General features: G+C 42.8%; 1 protein-coding gene across 2 annotated transcripts in view; it reads left to right on the top strand.

Moving 5' to 3' along the window:
- The window catches only part of EPM2A (EPM2A glucan phosphatase, laforin), a 35,736-nt gene extending 28,285 nt beyond the window's left edge, over positions 1-7,451 (top strand). For both annotated transcript variants that reach the window (XM_066615387.1, XM_066615396.1), the window contains one exon: positions 475-7,451. In XM_066615387.1, the coding sequence (XP_066471484.1) occupies positions 475-749 (275 nt within the window). In that variant the 3' untranslated portion in view covers positions 750-7,451. The remainder of the gene's footprint in view (positions 1-474) is intronic.
- Positions 7,452-12,858: the final 5,407 nt, after the last annotated feature.

The following is a 12,858-nucleotide window of genomic DNA, read 5'->3' as shown; positions in this document are numbered from 1 at the left end:
GTTCCCAAGATGCCCCATGTTTCCTTGTTCATTTAAAGAGCCCCTGTAGAGGAAGGGGAAAAATCATTGTGCTCCAAGGAAAAGAACGTAATGATCCTGTCCTTTTCTCTGTGTGCGATCTTTAAATGAAAGAGGAAACATGGGGCATGCTGGAAAAAATCCCTGCTTACAGAGTGAAGTTAGTGGTGAGTTTTACAGTGTGGCGAGCATGGGTGACTCTTCTTGCACAGCCCAGTTCTTTCTTACATAAAACTCAACGGAATAGAACCCCTACGTGAGTCAGGGAGTGCCCCTCCCTTGTGTGTGTGTGTGTGTGTGTGTGTGTGTGTGTGTGTGTGTATTTCTAGAACTATGATTTCAGAGCACAAAACATTTTAACAGGTATACCAGTATATGGTTACTAATGGCTTTACCTGGTAAGGTTTTTGTGGTTTTTTTGCATGCATTTGACAGTTGTGCTGTTTTTAATCCTAGGCAGAGTACAGATGTTGCCTCAGGCTGTCTGTCTCCTACATGTGCTGTTGGAGAATGGGCACACTGTCTACGTTCATTGTAATGCAGGTGTTGGCAGATCGACAGCTGCAGTTTGTGGCTGGCTAAAATATGTGCTGGGATGGAATTTAAGGAAAGTGCAGTATTTTGTAGCCTCCAGGAGGGCAGCTGTCTATATTGATGAAGAAGCTCTGGTACAAGCCGAGGAGGATTTCTTCCAGAAATTTGGACATCTCCGTTCCTCATGCAAGCCTTAGCAGAAAAAAAGAGGACATTGGAAGAAGTTTTGCCAAACCACGAACCTGGCTCCAAAAATGGTGTCAGTGCCTGAAAAAATGGTGGGATGATATCATTATTATGCCTTCTGAATTTGATTAACATTTTGTTTGGTCCTGAACAGTTAATCACAAGGACTGTGACTCAGTTGTGTGTAGGCAGCAGAGCAGATTATGAGTTTGGGGCACTTTTAAGTAAACTGTTGGTGTTGCTATTAAAATATTTATATACTGCTTTTCAACCACAACAAAAAAGAGTTCAGGAAACATATTGCAACATATAGTGCAGCTGTTTGATTAACTTTTTAAATAAATGGACTATAAATGAAGGATGGGTCTCTGTCCCAAAAGGACTTGCAGTCTAGAAAAGGTGCAAAAAGATGCCAGCAAATACCCACTGGAAAAAGATGCTGTGCTGGGGTAAGTAGGGACAGGGGACATTCATCCTGCTAAATGTAAGAGAAACACCACTTAAAAGGTGCTTTGTAGGGTTTAATGGTGCTTTTTGACCAGGAGGGAGCAAAAAGATGAAACTGAGCCCCCACCACCCTGAACAGTTGATAAGCACTATCATGGGCTTTATAACAGGATTGTATGCTCCCTAGCTCTGTGCCCACTGGCATGTAAAACGTTCACATGGATTTCAAGTGTTTAACTCATGTCTTCAGTTCCTCATCCAACTAGAAATGTGTGCGCATGTGTGTGTGTATGCTCTAGTTGGATTGAGATGGAATTTTTCTCACCAGTCTGCCACATACACACATAATATTCTTAGGCACAATCCTAACCAGGTCTACTCAGAAGTAAGTCCTATTTTGTTCAGTGGGGCTTACTCTCAGAAAAGTGTGGTTAGGATTGCTGCCTTATTTAATAATATACCACAAATGGGCAAAATGAAGACAATAAGTGAAGAGAAATGCTTGGATAGGGAGAAGACATAGAGGAAGTTCACAGAGGAAGCAGTTACAAAGCTAGCAGCCATTGCAGAATTTTTTGTTTCACACCTGGGTAGTCAGTATTATTTGGTCATTTGCAAGGGAAGCTTTATCAGAGCCTTTGGCAAATGGATGTTGAAATGAAGTGGAATGAATGAGAAAAACAAGGAATGGGTGCATTATTCTCTTAGCATTGGCATATTCATTTGTGATGCATGAATAAAGCTTCATCTCACCACATGTAAAATGTTTTAGATCTGAAATACAACTTTTAACACTGAGTGTTGATTTCAGCTTTTTACCTTTGTATTTCAAATGCTTAGGCACAAAAGGAATAATTCCTTCTCTGTGTTTAATATATTCAAAACAAAGCAGCTGTATTTATTGTCTTATTTTATAAGGCTTGAGTGACGGGCGATTAATCTTGTTTTAAAGTTGGATATTATGCCTCAAAAATAGACACTTTATTGCTGGATTCACTTTGTTGCCTGCTGAAGCCCCTGCTAGGTCCTGCGTGTGCAGTGCTGGATGCTTCCAAAGTGCATGCAGCGCCACCCAGCCACCCCCAGAATTTGTTTTCTACACGCTTGGTAGGGCTAGTTTGCATGCAGAAGTCTCTTTCTATATAATGATTGTATTAACAACAATGCACAAAAAGACAGGAGTGGTCATGGTTCTCTAAGTGCAATCCCGATTTTCCTAGGAAGATGCATGTAATTACATTGGGAAGCTAAATCAGATGTATATAGAGAATAAAAAAATGACAAAGAACAGGGAAGAAACTGGAAGCAAAACAATATTTAAAAGGAGGGTATTTTTAGAGAAAGATAGAAAAGAGAGAAGCAGCCTTCTAAAAAACCACAAAACTGACAACTAGATCAGTCAATATTGAAATGTGCTTAGAACTCCATCAAATCCCATGTCAAATGATATATGAGAGACAAACTTGCATTCATCCACAGCATTCTATCTAGATTAAAAAATCAATCTTGTAGGACAAGTTCCATTAAAATGTAATTTATTTAACTTTAAGAAAAGAATAAAAGTGTTGGCCTTGAGCCAAAGAGAGATGGAGCACCTGGATTCGACCAAAACAGGCAATAGGGACTTTCAGAGGTGGGCATACCGACCATTTATTCAGGACTAGTGACATGCAGTTCAGATGTAATGTCAGAATTAGTAGTTGTACTCCTGGATCTAGGTTGCAGAAATCCAGGCATAGAAATCACACAGTGCCATTTTGCATGTATTGTTCCTGCTCCAGCAGGAATTCCCAGAGAAGCCTAACAGGAAAGCTCTGCATGTACTATTAGGTATCTGATATCTGTTTCACCCATGTACGTCATCATTTGATGTTGTTATTGAGTAGTCAGCAGTCACATGTGAGCTTGCTTTCAGGCTTATAATTGTATAAAAACATTTTCCTTGCTCCAGTTGAATGGAGCATCACTCCATCCTGCCTCATTTTCTCCATTTAAATTAGGATGTTCATCTGCGGCCTTCAGTACAGGTGTTGTTTCTTCAGAGTCCAGCAGTGCAAACCTGTCCAGCCTTGTGCCAGCTTGTGCCACGAGACGATTGTGAACATTGTCACAAATGTGCCATAAGGCATGTTGCGACATGGCAGACAATCGTACCGCCAGTGCTAATGCCTACGCTGGCCAACCGGCACCAGTTGAAGGCCTGTGCCCACCAGAGCAGATAGCACTCCACAGACCAGTGGGAGAGGGTGGAATGAAAGCAGGGAGGGGGTGCACCAAAGCAGGAGAGGGCAGGGCAGGAAGTCTATCAGGCCTGGGAGAGGGGTGGGAATGGCGACAGTGGCTACTGTCGGATCATATCCCCCTTCCTGGGCCTGATTTCCCAATGGAGGAGTGCTCAGAGTTGCGCCAGTGATTTTGCTGGTGCAAGCCCAAGTAGCCCCATAGAAGCTACTGGGGATTACCCCAGGGCAAGGGGACAAATATCCCTGCAGTGGCACTGCTTCATCACAGTGCGGGACTTTGGACAACCCTCTTACAATGGTACATTTGGCATTTGACATTTAATAAAGTTCAGGAGCCTTTAAAGAAGTAGTATCGACAGTCTTGTGGTGCAATCTCTTTTCATTCATTTTAAAGCAAAATATTTCTCTGTATTGAATATATCAGTATATATCATATCAGTGCCAACATTATTTTAATAGAGGTGGAGTGTTTTTCTATGTTCCACTGCATAATTCTTTCATTGGTTGATTCTGTCCAGCATTCTACTTTGCCTGTCTTCTGAGTTTAAAGTTTGTCTGTCTTCTTAGTTTCTTCCCTATCTTTAAAAAGGGAAAGAGGGGGGACCCGGGAAACTATAGGCCAGTCAGCCTAACATCCATACCGGGTAAGATGGTGGAATGCCTCATCAAAGATAGAATCTCAAAACACATAGATGAACAGGCCTTCCTGAGGGAGAATCAGCATGGCTTCTGTAAGGGTAAGTCTTGCCTCACAAACCTTATAGAATTCTTTGAAAAGGTCAACATGCATGTGGATGCGGGAGAACCCGTGGGCATTATATATCTGGACTTTCAGAAGGCGTTCCACATGGTCTCTCACCAAAGGCTAATGAAAGAACGCCACAGTCAGGGAATTAGAGGACAGGTCCTCTCATGGATTGAGAACTGGTTGAAGGCCAGGAAACAGAGAGTGGGTGTCAATGGGCAATTTTCACAATGGAGAGAAGTGAAAAGCGGTGTGCTGCAGGGATCTGTCCTGGCACCGGTGCTTTACAACCTCTTCATAAATGACCTGGAGGCAGGGTTGAGCAGTGAGGCTGCAAAGTTTGCGGATGACACCAAACTTTTCCGAGTGGTGAAGACCAGAAGTGATTGTGAGGAGCTCCAGAAGGATCTCTCCAGACTGGCAGAATGGGCAACAAAATGGCAGATGCGCTTCAATGTCAATAAGTGTAAAGTTATGCACATTGGGGCAAAAAATCAAAACTTCACATATAGGCTGATGGGTTCTGAGCTGTCTGTGACAGATCAGGAGAGAGATCTTGGGGTGGTGGTGGACAGGTCGATGAAAGTGTCGACCCAATGTGCGGCGGCAGTGAAGAAGGCCAATTCTATGCTTGGGATCATTAGGAAAGGTATTGAGAACAAAACGGCTACTATTATAATGCCGTTGTACAAATCGCTGGTAAGGCCACACCTGGAGTATTGTGTCCCGTTCTGGTCGCCGCATCTCAAAAAAGAAATAGTGGAAATGGAAAAGATGTAAAAGAGAGCGACTAAGATGATTACTGGGCTGACGCACCTTCCTTATGAGGAAAGGCTACGGCGTTTGGGCCTCTTCAGCCTAGAAAAGAGGCGCCTGAGGGGGAACATGATTGAGACGTACAAAATTATGCAGGGGATGGACAGAGTGGATAGAGAGATGCTCTTTACACTCTCACATAACACCAGAACCAGGGGACATCCACTAAAATTGAGTGTTGGGAGAGTTAGGACAGACAAAAGAAAATATTTCTTTACTTAGTGTGTGGTTGGTCTGTGGAACTCCTTGCCACAGGATGTGATGGCGACTGACCTGGATGCCTTTAAAAGGGGATTGGACAAGTTTCTGGAGGAAAAATCCATTACGGGTTACAAGCCATGATGTGTATGTGCAACCTCCTGATAGTAGAAATGGGCTATGTCAGAATGCCAGATGCAAGGGAGGGCACCAGGATGAGGTCTCTTGTTATCTGGTGTGTTCCCTGGGGCATTTGGTGGGCCGCTGTGAGATACAGGAAGCTGGACTAGATGGGCCTATGGCCTGATCCAGTGGGGCTGTTCTTATGTTCTTACATGGAGGATCTCTATAACTAACTTTGGAAACTGACTTGCCACAACTTTCTGTTCCTTTCAATTGCTTGAATTTTTTTTCTGTTTAGGTAAGCCATAGACACAAATGACATTCAAATGCCAGGGTTTTCTTTATTTTAACTCATGACCCTGAGCATGATCTCAGTAACATTTGTTTTAGTTTATAGAAATGATCCATCTTGTTAGTCCTTATTTTACTGCAGATCCCAGTGCACATTGTTTCACATTTATTTAAAGGTGGAGACCTTGTTATTTTTTCTTTCTGAGCTTCAGCTGTTGCCCCTCTGCATCATGGGAATAAAAGTGAAGGACTGTCATTATTCTCCCATAATGAATGTATATCACAGCCAGGGACCCACTTAGCCATTTGGCAGGGTGATGTGGATTGCATCAGCGGCAGATTGTGGGGGTAGCAAGAGGGTGGTGGATTTGTGGTACCCTTCACACTGAGTATGCTGCAGCCACTGCCTGCTACATCCACTGTCTTCCTCCAGCCTGCTGTGGGTACAATCCTCACCAGTCCTCTTTCCACCCACAAAAAGCAAGTGGAAAGAGGATAATCCACCTCCTTACCTTACTCCAGCCATGATTTCCTCAAACATGGAAGAGTAGGACCTTCAGTTTGACTTACAGGCACTGCACAAAGGAGCTCTTTTCGTCATGCAGTCCCTTTAAATCAAACTAGAAGTCCTCCACTTCTGCAAATGAAGAAACAGCAAGAGAAGCACAGTAAGCCCCTCTCTTTGAGCCTCACCACTCTCCTCCCAATCTTGATAGAATTTAAGCCCTGCATTCAGCTTCAAAAAACTGAAGATCTTGGCTCAAAGTGTTGTACCACGAAGCAAAAACTTGAGTTTTGGCAGAAAAGTGCATTGACAAAGTTAACTGTGGATTAACCAAAAACAGGAAAAAAATCCAACTGGGAGTCAGCCCTATAGCATTTCAATCACAATGTAACCAGGTGACCCATAGAAGCAATAAGCAAGCAGGACTTTCCTAGTTATTTTTCAATGAAACTGAAAAGAAACACAGGACCAATAAATAGCACAATTATAAATAGAAGAGTGTAGTCTATTTTTCTCATTTGGAAATTCACAGAAATCCTAGTCTGTTTTAAAGAGAAGTGCTGGAGCTCAAGCACAAACATCTCCTGCATGCTTCTCCCTAATGATGAGAATTTCACTCTGAGCATGCACTCTTCATTATTACTCCACAGAGTCTCTGGGCTGTGTCCTAGTACTGTAAAAAGATTATGGGGCTGATTCCTGGAAACTGTTAGCATCAGTAAACCTAATCAATACTAATTAGGTTTGGTAATTCCAAGTAATTCCAAGGATGGAGTGGTTATGGAGGGCAAGAGAACTACTCCTAAATGTCCTACTGGGATATTGAATGAGGGATTGCATACTGAAAATCAAAGCAAAAAATAAGCACACTGTTGCTGGTAAGCATGGCTAGATGAAAACAAAACTGTGGGTAACATAAAAGAAGAGCTATAGCAAAAGGATCCTGCACACGTACACCGTGCTCTTCAGAAATCCTGCAAACCCCAGTTGGAAGAATTTCAATAAGCAAACAGGTTGGCACTTTACTTTGACAAGGGCAAGGTGCGTTGGAACTTGGAGGGGGTGGGGAAATGTGGAAGAGAAATTCAAAAGCCTCCCTCCTGCATTATGAGATTCGTTATTGCAATATTGTTTGCTTGTTGATTCCATTAATTCAATACTTTATTCTCTATGTGCTGGTCTTAATTTTCATCCCAAATTTCTTTGCATGCAAGGAAGTTAATGGAATTTGTTTTTAATTGTGCATTTGGACATTGCTGTATTGAAAAGTTTTGTTTGTGCTAACATATTAAATACTTGAAACTGCATTATCATGATTGTTAAATAAAACTCTTCTAAGAGCCCATTTCATGCAGGATTTATATTTTCCACACATGTGGCAAACTCATATCGCAATGGCAGGTGCACGTAGGATCCTCCTCTGTATTTTCTACAGTGCCAACTTCAGCACATGCTCACTACCTGATCAGCGTTTTGGCGTGTGATTGCTGTCTGTTAGAGCGGCACATGTACACATGAAGATTCTGGGGAGCAGTCCTAGGAAGAGCTGAGTTTGGCTTTGAGAAAACATCCTTTGACCCAGCAGTTTCTTCTGTCGTTTACTTAGTACTGTACAATCCTGTCTGCTTTTGTTGGATACATTCAATGAGAATGTAACAACAGTCATAATGGTAACATCAAAAAATTTCAATTTAGACAAGCATCCTATTTCAGACAAAGGTGATGACAATGGAATGCTTAGCTGAGACCTTTCAGTCTCCATCAGTTCCACAAAGCCCAGTGATGACATATCTGGCCATACTGGAGCAAGACAGCAGAGCTCAACAGCCTTATGTGACTCCACCAGCCCTGTGGGGCATGGCCACATGCCACAGCTCATAATGTTTGAAGGTTCAGTACTACTATCACTCTCCCAAAATACTTGTTACGGAGAAAAGTTGCTAGTGCTACTATCCAATATTGTTCACATGCTGGTAAAATAAAGGTGTTCTCATTTCCCCCTCTCCCCCTCCCCATATCATGCACACTATGGAAAAGGGAACAAGGGCTTTGCGCACTTTTCACATGAGGAAAGATTAACAATTTAGGGCTTTTTACATTTGAAAAAAAGATGACTTGGGGAGAAATGGTAGAGGTTTGTATAATTATGCACAATGTAGAGTAAGAACAGTTTTTCTTCCTCTTTCACAGCCCAAGAACCTGAATCATCCAATGAAACTGGGTGAAGCTTATGAAATTCATAATTTCTGGAGTTCACTTTCATAGGATGTGGTGATGGCCACTAATTCAGATGGCTTTAAGAGCAGTTTAGACAAGCTCATGGAAGACAGGTCTATGAATGCCAACATGCTACAGTATTTCCAGGTTCAGAGACATTATGCCACGGAATAGCGATTGCTGGGGAGTAACAGTGGGAGGGGCTTATATAGCTACATATCTTTCTTCTGGGGTTCTAAGGGGCACTGATTGACAGCTGTGGGAAACAGTTTTCAGGACCAGACCGCAGAGAAGGCCCTTCTCAAGTTTGCATGAATGATCCAGCTAATGTTGAACAGTCTGAAGTCCGTTGGTTTCAGGAGGGTAGTAAAACATGTATTTAACTGTCTCCCACTGAAATTAGTGGGACTTTTAAGTTAACTTTTGTCTGACTGCATTGCCATCCACATTTTGCTGCAACTGCTCTTATGTAAATACCTTTTTAAAGCACAGCTAGTGCTGAGTTGGGAAGACTATTCATCAAAGGAAATTAGCTAGCATTAAAAACGTAAATGATAAAATACTATACTGCATCATGCCAGGGATAACACAAAGTGATTGTCTCAAAATCTCTCCTCTCCCCCCCCCCCCAGCTGCATAATTGCATCATAAGCCTGGGTCTTGTATTTAATCTATTAAAAACCTAATTTCAAACATGTTCTATTACTGACTAGGTCATTAGCCATTACTGCACAAAAACCTGTTTATGCTATTTGACTGAAAGGATGAGGACATTTTGGTAGCTAACATCTTTGTATAGCTGCTCTTGGAAGTCTCGCACAAAGGTGCTAATGCATTTTCACAGAAAATGAGAATTAATATAGCACAGTTTCAAAGGGAAGAGAAATACTGTAAGGGGAAAGCACATATAAAGGTTGACCTGGGTCATCCATTCAGACAAGAGCATCAAAAGCATTCATTCCTGTTCAAATTTTTAAGGAGGCATCAGAGAATAAGAAGGCATACAGTTTGCTGACTGGAACAGTACTGGTTATAACTCCAGGTAGAAGTGATTAACAGTTGATTGAAAGGTACTGCAGGTGCCGTGCTGCTAAAGTGCACTGAACGTGGTATGTGCTGCATTGACAACTAGTTGTTGTTCACTATCAGAATTTCGTGAATTGTGAACAGGTATGTGTATGAAAGTTCTGCACATTGCAATTTGGGAATTTCGTGCCTAAATCCTCCCACAGGTTTAGAAATAGAGCATGAGAAGCAACTGGGAGTTTTACTTCATTAAGGGTGAAGTGTAGATCTGGGTACAGAGGGATTACAGGATAAAGCCTTGTGATTTGTGATGGATGATGCCAGCATTATCATGGATTACAACTGCAAACTGAGAAAAGGAAGGAAACATTAAAATCCAACCATGCCAATTTAGGTGACAGGCTAAAAAGATATAAGGGCTGCCAAGAGTTGTTGTTGTTGTTTTTTTGCTAAGGACAAAAGCAGTTTATTGGAGCTGTAGTCTAGCATGCTGCAAAGTTGTGCCATTATACTCTAATGTCTTTTTACTTCCATATTGAATTTTTAAAATTCTTTTTAAAAAAAATCTAAATAGAGGTGTTTGTTTCCAGTGAGTAAGATAGGTTCACAGCCTAAGAGTCCGATCCTGAGCCAGTATGTCGGCTTACTGCCAGCGTGCACTGTCGCAAATGTGCCATAAGGCACATTGGCAAGCCTTACTGCAGGCTCGGTTCCAGAGCTAGCCCAGCATGAGCCCACACTGGGCCAGCTCTGGCACTGGGCCTGCATTCCACTGCCCGGCACTTGACCAGATCACAGGGCGGTGAAGAGGTGAGTTGGAGTGTGGGGGGAGGCAGGGGGAAGCATCCTGGGGTGAGGAGAGGGTGGGGAGGAGCGTGTCAAGAGAGGGAGTGGGGCGGGACAGGGTGGGACTGGTGGAGCTCAGCTCCACCAGGTCCGGAGCCCAGTGTCGGACCACATGGCCCAACATGGGACTCCTTTATTCTGCGCCAGCTAAAGAGCCACCACAGAACTGTGTAGCCCCATTGCAGGGCTACTTCCCTTATCTGGGGGAAGAGAACGAATGTCCACTTCAGCAGAGGAGCAGCTGGTGGCTACCTGGTGCACACAGGATACCACGGCAGCCATTTTTGGCACCACAGCAGCCCCAAGCACCGGGCACCTCAGGATTGGGCTGTAAGTCTTACTGAACACAATGCGCTTACTTCTGAGTAACATAACACCATTTTCAAACACCTCTGTCTATAAATAATTCAGTCTAAATGAGGCACTCTTAAGCCCCATTAACTTAAGCTCACGCCTAATATTCCAACTGAAACCAACACAACTTTAAACATAAATGGCCTCTATGATTCACTAACTTTGCTGTCTGGCAACACAAAACAGTCCATTGAGTTGATCTGGGACAAATTTTCTCTCATCTGATTTGCAGAAGGTTGTTTTTTCATCCTTACCAGAAATCCTGGTACTTTTACACCTAAAAAAAATAATCTCATGGTGAATGGTGCAATTGTTCAAATAATCTCATAAAGAAATTGCGCCAAGAAATGAACAGCTATCTGACCTAGATTATCTTTTGGTCAGGCACAATGAACGAAAACAGCAAGTAAAAGAGAAGGCAGTTTGGCAGTTGTTTAGCTGCTGAACAACTGGTGACAAGTTTTAAACCGTGTGTGTGTGTGTGTGTGTGTGTGTGTGTGTGTGTGTGTGTGTGTGTGTGTGTGTTCTGATATGAGTATCTTTAAAAATACCTTCACATAAAAAGGAGAAAAATGATTTTTAACGCTGAATAAAATTAATTTAAATTCATGCAGGACAAAGGTGAGATGTGAGCGTAAGATGGTCACATCCAAAATTAAAAGAGAGAGAAAGATGGAGGAGGGTAAGAAAATATTATCAAGGAAACTGACTGAGAGAAGGGAAGTTAAGTGAGGCAGAACAGATGTATTAATCACCTTCAAACTGAGGATCAAGCTGACAAGCCGGACCAAGCTTCACATGGACCAAGCCGACAAGAGGAGAAAGGAAGAAAGAGCTGGTGAAGGAGAAACAGAAGGAGCAAAATAAGGTCAGTGAAAGCTTCAAGGATCCACACAGAGCAGTGAATTGCAGGAGAGCAATTCAGACATGGGTTAAGACATAGAAAATGCCTGGCTTTGCTTCCTTTGCTTCCTGGAGTGTAGCCTTGATGGCCTGCAGAATTCACACAACTGCACAAGAGCTTTCTTGAATATCACAGATAAAATGTAAATGAACCATGACTAGAATAAAATATATATTTTCTAAAATGCACAACACTACCAGTGTTGAAATGTCTTTAAATCCAAAATGGATCATTTTAACTTTGCTGGTAATATGATTCTGGACAGAATCCAGATCTAAGTGTCATTAACTTGCTTCAGTTTTGTTCATTTATGACACCTATTACAGTACAGCTGTGAAACTCAGTTTGAAAATGCAGAACACAAGTAGCCTAATTCTAACTTTTTGCAACTGAGAAGAGCAGAAATTTAGATAGAGATTCACCAGAAGTTTTACCAGATTCACCAGAAGTGGAGGTGGAAAGTGCTGTGGCATACGTAGGGCATTTTGACATCCAGGGTGTGTCACCCCCACCCCTGTATGAGGCACCTCTCCTACCCAGTTCTTCAAGAAGTCACATAGCCTTCTGCTGTCCCATTCACCTGTCTCCCCTCATTTCCTGTTTCTTTGTCTAGTTGTATTTGTGTGACTGCATCTCCCAGGGTCTGGATTCCCTTGCGGCTTTCTCTTGGGCTCCCAGCTCTCCCTGGAAAATCAGGTAGCAGCAGTTGCTAGAAATGCATTCACCCAGCTTAAGCTGGTGCACCAACTAAAACCATACCTTAGCCATGTTGACCTGGCTACAGTGACCCATGTGTTAGTAACTTCAAGACTGGACTACTGCAATGTGCTCTGTGTGGGGCTACTTGCTAAAGCAGTTTGGAAACTGCACTTAATGCAGAATGCAGCAGCCCGAGTGGTTATGGGGTCCAGACGTTATGACACAGCTGGACCACTGCTTCAGCAGCTACACTGGTCCATTCACATCTGGTCCCAATTCAAGGTGCTAGTTTTAATCTTTAAGGTCCTCCATGACCCAGGTCCAGGCTACCTGAAAGACTGCCTCTTTCCATATATTCCAGCCCATCCTCTTAGGTCAGCTGAAGGAGTTCTTCTTCAAGTGTTGCTTTTGTCCCAACTGAGCAGGTTGGCGGCTCAGGAGCAAACCTTCTCTGTAGTGGTGCCACAACTCTAGAATGCCGTCCAAAGAAAACTACTCCCACTCTCATAGCTTTTCAGCAGGGGCTCAAAACATACCTGTTTCGTCTAGCACAGGGGTGGTCACACTTTTTTGGCTCAAGAGCTACTTTGAAACCCAGCAAGGCCCGGAGATCTACCAGAGTTTTTTTTATAATGTTCGCGCCATCATAACATATAACATTTATGTGTACAATGTATGTTGGTGTACCTTGAGCCCCACTGAGTAT

The sequence above is a fragment of the Tiliqua scincoides genome, chromosome 1 (assembly GCF_035046505.1).
Source record: "Tiliqua scincoides isolate rTilSci1 chromosome 1, rTilSci1.hap2, whole genome shotgun sequence".
NCBI lineage: Eukaryota > Metazoa > Chordata > Lepidosauria > Squamata > Scincidae > Tiliqua > Tiliqua scincoides.
This window is presented reverse-complemented; position numbering and strand designations above follow the sequence as displayed.